General features: G+C 40.1%; 2 protein-coding genes across 4 annotated transcripts; one reads left to right on the top strand and one right to left on the bottom strand.

Annotated features, from left to right (window-relative positions):
* Positions 1-2,018: 2,018 nt before the first annotated feature.
* LOC146456193 (uncharacterized) lies at positions 2,019-5,594 on the bottom strand. The gene is made up of 3 exons (XM_085093442.1): positions 5,421-5,594; positions 4,074-4,265; positions 2,019-2,624 (listed from the first exon to the last, which is right to left on the bottom strand). The coding sequence occupies exons 1-3, from the start codon at positions 5,479-5,481 to the stop codon at positions 2,410-2,412; spliced, it is 468 nt and encodes a 155-aa protein (XP_084949568.1). The 5' UTR covers positions 5,482-5,594; the 3' UTR covers positions 2,019-2,409.
* Positions 5,595-6,274: 680 nt separating this feature from the next.
* Positions 6,275-8,690, top strand: LOC146456192 (uncharacterized). Of its 3 annotated transcripts, none has more exons than XM_085093299.1 (4): positions 6,275-6,465; positions 6,612-6,658; positions 6,838-6,911; positions 7,731-8,690. In XM_085093299.1, the coding sequence occupies exons 3-4, from the start codon at positions 6,838-6,840 to the stop codon at positions 8,506-8,508; spliced, it is 852 nt and encodes a 283-aa protein (XP_084949425.1). In that variant the 5' UTR covers positions 6,275-6,465; positions 6,612-6,658; the 3' UTR covers positions 8,509-8,690. The 3 variants fall into 3 exon arrangements, with proteins under 3 accessions (XP_084949425.1, XP_084949424.1, XP_084949423.1); XM_085093298.1 differs by having other exon boundaries at positions 6,605-6,658; positions 7,731-8,686; XM_085093297.1 differs by having other exon boundaries at positions 6,275-6,658; positions 7,731-8,684.
* Positions 8,691-8,741: the final 51 nt, after the last annotated feature.

Here is an 8,741-nt window from a genome sequence, read left to right as displayed (position 1 = left end):
AAATGCTCCGGCCCGCTCCACCCTATATGTTTTGACCAGTCCCTAAACTGGAACTATATTTTTCCCTTTCGCCTTGGAGCAGCTTCGTTACGATTGTACACCTTTCTGGATTCAGAAGTGGTAAGGGTCGGATAATTTGCAAATTATTAGATACTGGGGCAGGAAAGTAGCGTATTTCGCATCCATCTTATCGTACCCTTGAACAAAATATTCTTCCGTAGTGAACTAAAAACGCAGGATTTGAGATGACAGTCAAGTACAAACATTGGACTCTTCGTTTCCTCGGAATTCCAAAACACGTAACTTGCGGTCCACATTGTCTCTCTTCAGTCTTTCTGGTCACTTACCCGGAGTATAAATTGGTTTGAGGAAACATAACAAAGACGCCAGCAAAACTGGTAGGGAAAAAAAATGTGGACTAAAGTTTCTTGTCTGAGGAAACAACACGGCACAATACCGCACAGGCCAGCCTTACGAGCAGAGCGCTAACTTTCAACGACCAACAATCATTGCTACAATAAATGGTGTTGCTACCACAGTAAGCCAAAATAGTTACAAAGAGCCAGGCGCTCTTCTTTAAAGGGGAAGTATCACGCGAATTTGATGTCATTTCAAAACCCAAAAATGTTTGTCTGTCAATAGAAACAAATTGACAATTGTCTAGTTTTGTTATAAATTATTATCCCAGTGCAATAAAACTGTCGATTAGTGCCTCTGGCCAGGGACAGAGTAGGTTGGAAAGGATTGAACTTGAAAAATGTTAGAGGCTAACGTTTTTCAAGTTTTCGCATTTTTGTTTCCAAAACACGCTAGAACAGATCACGAGTTGTTCCTGTCAAGAATTGAGTTGATTTCTTTCCTCTTGTTTTTCTTGAATTATTCTGTAGCTATGTGAAGGTCTTATTTCACCATTTTTAACCAAAGAGGTCAAAAACCCCATGATACTTCCCCTTTAAGTCGAAAGTAGTGAGCATGGATTGGTGTTGTGGGACTGTTACAGGAAAGAAGGAAGGCAACAGGCAGACCTTACACAGGTTCTAGTCAAACGATATTTTCGCGCTTTTATTGGTGTCATCTGTCGTAGAATAATCGTCGGAAGGTGAGTAGGTAATAACGGTTGTTTACAATTTATACGAAATTCCCGGAGGTTCCGGCTGGAATCTAAATGAACACGACTTGTTGGGTTGTCCCAGTGGAACAACTTCTTGGAAAAAGGAAGTTTTGAAAGGGTAGCCCCGTTTTCCCGTGTCCCATTTACATGCATATTGGTCACATCTTTCATAGCTGTTTCAGGTCTTTGGTTTTGACAGCCGTGACAAATATGTCTCAAGCGAAATTACGGTTTCTCGTTGTAAATAGAATACTTGCTACCCAGACGGAAATTCCCAACCGAAATTTCCGAATTTTTTGGGGTTCATGGTAAATAGGTTTTCATCTCACCCGATTAATATGGTTTTGAAAGCTAATTTTAAGCTTATGGTAAAGAGACTTCTACGTCAAAACTGAGGGTTAAAATCTTTTGGAAGAATCTTAATTGATTAGTAATGAAACTCGAATCAGAGTTCAAGTTAATCAAGGATTAGCCTTATCGGACTTTGAACAATTGGGCTCAGGGCTCCTGACTTCCCGCTCTGTCCACGGAATGCGTTGGCGCCTGGGGACTTACTCTACAAGCTTAAAAATGTCAAGACTGAGAAATTCGTGTTCCAAATGTCCAGAGCTGAGGTGCTTTTTCCACTCTGATTTTCTTTAATGAAACAAGCAAGTTTGACCAAACTCAAACTCTTCCTTTAGCCTATTTTGGAAGGGCTCTTGGGTCTTAGTTGAAACCGCGACGGAGTGGTACATGTTGATGGATGGATGGATGGATCGATCGATCGATTGATTGATTGATTGATTGATTGATTGATTGATTGATTGATTGATTGATTGATTGATTGATTGATTGATTGATTGATTGATTGATTGATTATCTTCACAGAGGATGTAAGTCTAACCGAAAAAGTAAACTCGCACACTTTTTACTCTCTTTAGAAGTCAAGTTTATTTAAATCTCACATGTGCCTTTCCTCCTTGGTCAATGCTAATGGTCAATATCTCTTATTTTCTCTTAGTAACTACTATTCTGTGTTGTAAAATATCAGCTCCTGAAAAGGTTTTTAATCCTTAAGCGAATCAAAGTACACAGACAATCACATGCAAAATTGTCACATCAATTGTTAAAACAATTTGAGAAAAATGATACTAAATTACGGCGACGAATTTCTTCTTATTTTCAATTTTTTTTTTTAACAATCAAGCATGCAAGTCAAAATCTAAAAATCTAAAAAAAAATAATTTTTAAGCAAGTCATGCATGGGAACACGAAACTATACTAAATTGACCGTGGCACTTTCAAGCGTCTTGCTTTCAGCGCTGATAACTGAAAACTGCAAAAGCTGCAAGGAGGACAAATGGACTGCCACTTAGGGACAAACCGTTGCCGGCTGTTGGTGTTTGCAGAGTTGGGTGCAGGTTACGGTTACACATATTGGTTGTGCAGCACCCGATCTCACAGGAAGTGACGTCAACCTTTTCCCGGACTTTCAGAACTTCTTTAAGAAGGCTGCAAGCCTTCTTTTTATCTAGAAGAAGAAGGAAGAAAGAAGATCAGTGATTTATCTTATCTGGAAGGAAGAGAAACAGTAGTAGGAAGTGTAAAAGCAACGGTAACCAAGGCGGAGAGCCGGGGGAAGCACAACAGACAAAATACCGCCGAATTCAACCTCGTTCCATTCCAGGGGTCTCTCTCTTCCTCCCCTCGAGAGGAGGAAGAGAGAGGACCCTGGGAACGAGTTTCCGCCGAATTAAATTATGTTACGGTACCTCGCAGCTATATCATGTTTACGATTTAAAATAGCATGCATTCACTATAGAGTAACTAAGTGATCTCATCTTAGGGAAATAATTTCAGAGACGTGTGACTTGAACTGATGTTTCAACCGTTTATTTCCAATTTTTATTTAGCTTTTTGCCCGGGGGGGTACTCCCAAAAAAGTTGGGTAGGGGTGTGCGGCCCGCTTCCCAAAACCCTTACCCTATTTATGACCAAAATCTGCGATTTTCCCTACCCTATTTATGACCTGACCAAAATTTTGATACCGTACTTATAACCTGAGAGTGTTTGGTCAACTTCAGTTCAAAACTCCCCTGGAGCCCAGCGCGTGACAAGCCGTTGCGGCACGCACACAGTTGCCGTAAACATCATAATAAAAGAAGTAGTTTCTTCAAAAAAAAAAACGAATTCAAGACTAGAGTGCAAAAATCGATACCCTATTTATTACCAAAATGGCGGCAAAATGGCTAAAATCGATATCCTATTTATGACCAAAGTGACTGAAAAACCATACCCTCTCGCGCCGAACATACCTATATAACCCATATACGGGAGTATCTCCCCCCCCCCCCCCGGCTTTTTGCAGCCGCTGAAGAAGGTTAGTTTTGTCTAACCGAAATATTGGGCAAAATAATTATTTTAGCTGTCCGATCAGCCTTGCATTTGATTTTACGTTTTATTCAACATTGCTGATCCTGATCTACACAAAGATCCGGCTTCACCTTGCTACTGTTTGTATAAGTGGTCCTTTAATACATTATTCAAGAGTTATTAATGTTTTAACAGCTTCTATAGTGAACTGCGAATTATGTAGAACATTTTCTAATATTTTTTTGCAACACTATTGCTATCTAGAATGCGTGAAGATGGCGTGTTTTCTAACATTTGGGACTTCGAAAAATTTAGGCTCAGTAGAGCTACAAACGACTTAGATACTATTTTAAAGTTTTAAAAGGTTTAAATGCCGCAGCCATGTTTCGCGTCCTATTTACTCAGACTTCATTTCACCGATTTGTTGCAGCAAATTTTGCTCTGTGGATCGTTACTTTTTAAACCAAAACTAAACTTGAAAATCTTGTATGGATACAATCTTTTTGTCCATACCTACATAGTACATACACTGGTTTTGAAGGTTGACTGGCAAGAAATTCGGAAAACGATGACGTTAGGATACACTTAGCACCCAAGAGAAACACACCTGAACAATCCATACAGCCGTTTACGTATCCAACTTTTTCAGCTCCACCGTTTTCTACAGTGTATTTTCCAACGGCTACAAAACATGAGGAGCCAATACCAGTCGAGGAACAGTTCACAGTCGGATTTTTGGCATTGCATTTCGCAAAGTCCTCCGCGTCGCCGAAGCAAACGCCAGCACACACCTCTGGACCTAAGGAGTGAAAAGGCAATTAACTACTTAGTGCAATTATCTTTTATTCTTTTTTTAATGATACCTGAGTTGTTACAGAGGTAGTGTGGCGAAAAAGCTCTTGTCTAAGGAAACAATATCACAATGTGAAGATTAGCCAAAAAACTAAAGGCCCTCTGATCGTGCAATCACAAAGCCCTATCAACGTCGGACGCGCATCACCGTCCCACCACGAAATTCCTATTCAGTTAAGCTGCACAAAAATAACGGTGCACTCGCACGGTCGATTCCAAATGGAAAGTAGTTTGACCTTCCTGTTGTGACAAGTTGCGGCGTTTCACAATGTTGCATGGATGTTGCGTCAAGTTAGATTTTGGTCGAACGTTTTACAAAGTTATGCTTTAGCTTATCAACATGCAACATTTTTGGAATGCTTTATGTCGCGCTAATTTGACTGAACTTGTGACATTATGCATCTAGGCTTGAGCATTCTCCCTTGTATGTTCATTTTCAATTGAATTTTGCAGCCGTAATGGCAAAGAAACCTTAACCAAGCACACACTGATGCAAACGCCAGCCTGTATTTTTGGTGGCAAGTCAAACAAGAAAAGCCTTGGATTGAGGTGGACCAATCAATGTCCTTTTCCGGTCTAAGTAGGGTTTTCCAAGAAACGCCAACTATTGGATTACAGTTTCGCGGAATCGATTGTTTGCTTCCATCACGCTTTTATTCTAAAGAAAAGACGGCAAATTCTCTGAATATTTTCTTCCCGGAAAAGAAAACCTCAAAAGCCTGTTCTCAGAAATCTGTGAAGAACGGTAAAAGAAATATTTGGGTACGAACTATATATTTAGTAACAAAAAAATTTCAATGTCTTTGGAATTTCTCACTTTTGAGTGAGAGCTATGAAAGCGAAAAGCCTTGCCCTTGAATCGAAGAGCTTTATCTTCAGCTGAAAGAAAACAACCGCTATCAACAAATTTACCTTTCAAAACGTTAAACTGTGTCACTTAAACACAGTTAAATGCATTTAGAGTCATCGAAATCGCTCAACGGAGCCAGTCAACTCATCATGGTCCATCACACCCACAGCTAATATGATCAAACGGGAATCATATACGTACAGCGCACGACCTAGCCGAGGGTCGTTAATTTATCACTTCATAGAGACTTACCAGCTGCTGCTGCTACAGCAAAGTACACAGCCAAAAGGATACTTGATTTGATGATATCCATCCTTGGTCAAAGACTGAACAATAAAGCTTAGTGCGTAGTGGAGGTAATCTACTGCAACGTGAATGCAGTTGAAACGAAAATTCGGGAAGCTTTTGCTTGGTCAAAGAAATATCACACGTCAACCAGGCGTGGTCTAAAATGTGGTTTTCAATCAGTTTTTATTACTATTGTATCACTTCCCAAATATAGTCATGGTGCAGTCAAAATACAACAGTTGGCAGCTGACAGCAAACTGGTTCCCAGGATCCTCTCTTTTCCTCCCTCGAGAAAGGATCCTGTTATGGCTAGTCACGTGACTGCACATGACACACTCCCAACTCGCTCTTTGTTCTAGTCTTGTTCCCAGATCTCCCACGGTCAGGGGGAAGGCAGATCTTTCAAACCCGCAGTGAGATCTGGGTACGAGAATAATTTTGTTCCTTTCCAAGACTTTCTCTATGTTCCTGAATTATTCTGCAACTAAGTGAAGAAATTGTTGCACCACAAAAGTCAATAAAGGAAAGGTCAAAATTTCTATGACACTTCCTCTTTTAGGTTAATTTTTTTACGAAGTGGGATAACTAAAAAATAAATAAATAAATAAATAAATAAATAAATAAAAGGGCATGGTGAGAAGTAAGAGTCCCAATCGATTTCGGTTTCATTAAAATCAAATTTAATTTTAAATGGCCTTTTTCCGTCCTCTCCTTTCCTAAAATTCACCGCCATCTTGTTTAGAAAATATTTATAAGTTTTAACAAGCTCATGCCGTGTAAATGTCTTCTTTAAATTACGTAAAACCATCTGATAAAACTATGGGACAATAGGCACTTTACGCAACGACGACGGGAGACTGTCACCACGGTGTTCGCGCCAAAATTAGGTCATGCGCATGCGTAATCGTGAACGCCTTCATGCGTGAAGGCCGTCGTGCTCCCGTCCACGACTTCAGTTCGCTTGTTTTCACGTCGACTAGTGAACGTTGATCAACTGGTGTTTTAAAAGGTGAGTATATAGGTCGAAGTATGTTATTTTCGATTAATTTAGCGCTCCATCGACATTTCTTTTCATCTTTTTTTAAGCTGATGGATTTGCAGCCTATTTTGACCGGGTTGAGCTATATTTTTCTTCATTTTGTTTACACTACTCAGAAAGCACGCGGGCGGACTCTTCGAAGATTCTCCGAAGGTCTTCAAACGTAAGTTAAACGATTTTAAACCCATGAAACGTTCGTATTTTTTCCTATAATGAAGCTTAGTGAAGGTGAAAGCTGTTGTATATTCGGTGTTTGTTTTATAAGGTTACACGTTTAATGCTTTCTTGCAATTGTTTGGAAGCTAAACTTGATCAACCTTGCGATTTAAATTATCTCCATAGATGAATAGTGCAGCAGCAGCAGCTGAACCAGAAGTACAGCTGGTAGCAGCTACAAATTCAACGAAGAAGAAAAGGTGAGCCTTATTTCATCTTGTCACAACTAGTGTAACTGTAAATGTACTGATAAACATTGCGTTTCACACCAGCATCGTGTATCTATTTTCAGTAGCCTGAGATTATTCAGATTATTTGATTTACATATACATCCAGTGTGTTTTGTGCCAAACACACATAAAGCCTGTTTATACGAGCAGGTTCGCGGCTAAAATAATACGTGGCTTATTTATCTACGGAATATTTTCTCTCTTATAAACGGCCCTATAGTTTGATTGCATCCCGGCTTATTCAGTATGTGTAATCAGGTGGTGAAACGTAATTTGTGAGAAACGTAATTTTTGAGCATAAAGCAAGAACAAGTTGGTCTTAACAGTGCGCATAGTAGGGAGTGTTCATTATTTACGGGGAGGGGGGCTGGCAAATGGGAAAGCGTAACGTTGAAAACTTTTTGGACCCCCCTCAACGATGAAGGAAAACTTTTTTCGCCTCCCCCATCATGAAAGTAAAAACTTTTCTGAACCCCCCCCCCCCCCCCCCAAGAAGATGATCTTTCACCTAGTGAGAGTAAACTTCACTTCCCCCCCTCCCATTTGCCAGCCCCCGCCCCCCATAAATGATGAACACTCCCTTAGGGGATTTGCTGAATAGGTGTGAAGAAGAAAATTGCTTGTATATATGGGGATTAAAAATTATAGTGAGAGCACCTCACCTCCTCTCCCTCCCAGGGCTCATAACCGTGATTTTAGTCAGTATAAGGGTATATGGACAACGCTCTCCAATGCTGAGGTTTATAAAAACTAAATACCTTCCAATTCACTGTTTTACTTTTCATTCAGGGCATCGCCTATGACTTGGACGCCCGAAAAGGACGAAGCCCTCTGTAAGCAAATCATTCTAATGGAACCGTTTAGATTTCGACCAAGGACAAAAGAGAGTGGAAACGCATGGTCGCAAGTTGCTGATGACTTAAAACAGATTAAGTCTCTTAACATGAACGTTGACCAGAGAGCTGTTCGAGAGCGTTACAAGATGCTTAAGTCCCACTTCCTTCAAAAGATGAGAGAGGAGGAAAATGGTTCCGGTATAGCGCCTCCCGAGCTGACCCCAGTTGAAGCAGCATTGGAGGAGATCATCGAGAAAGAAAAGGAGTTTGAGAAGAAGCACACCACTGAAGAGTCGGATAAAAAGGAAAAGGGTGAGAAAGACAGGAAAACAGCCGAAGAGATGCGCCAGGAATCTCTAGAAACTTTCGCAGAAACCAAAAAGAGAAAGGCTTCAAATGGCGAAGAAGAGGAAACAGAAGGAGCGAAGTTTAAAAAAAACCGGCGTTCAGGTACAGATACGCTTGCGTATCTCAAAGATAAATCAGATCAAGAGTTGGTAGTAAAGAAGAAGGAGTTGGAAATACAGAAACAAATGCAAGAAGAACAACTAAATGAGCAAAGAAACATGAGGCAACAACAGGCCGGCATGATAGAGGCTTTCAGCAGTATGCAGCAGTCCATGCAGAGGCAACTGCAACAGCAAACGGAGCTGCAACAACAGCAGCAACAACAAAACAACCAGTTTATGATGATGATGATGCAGATGATGCAAAACATGAAAAACAGTTAGAAAATTGATTTAACTGTTTTTTTACTGACTGACAATGTTTTCGTCAGTAAAATGTTGTGTCAGAGCAAGGCAGTTGTTTCTCTATAGCTTTTATAAATTTGAGAAAAGTTTTGCAATTATACTTAGTTGAAAGTTGGTGGACACCCTTTCCTTTTATCAACGTCATTTTATTTGTAACACAAAAGCAAAAGCTCAATGTTTCTTTAATAGTTGTTTCCTCTCTTTATTATAAC

Source organism: Pavona decussata, unplaced genomic scaffold (assembly GCF_977016875.1).
Source record: "Pavona decussata unplaced genomic scaffold, jaPavDecu1.1 SCAFFOLD_260, whole genome shotgun sequence".
Classification (NCBI taxonomy): domain Eukaryota; kingdom Metazoa; phylum Cnidaria; class Anthozoa; order Scleractinia; family Agariciidae; genus Pavona; species Pavona decussata.
Note: the sequence above shows the minus strand (reverse complement) of the source record. Positions and strands in the feature narration are given on the sequence as shown.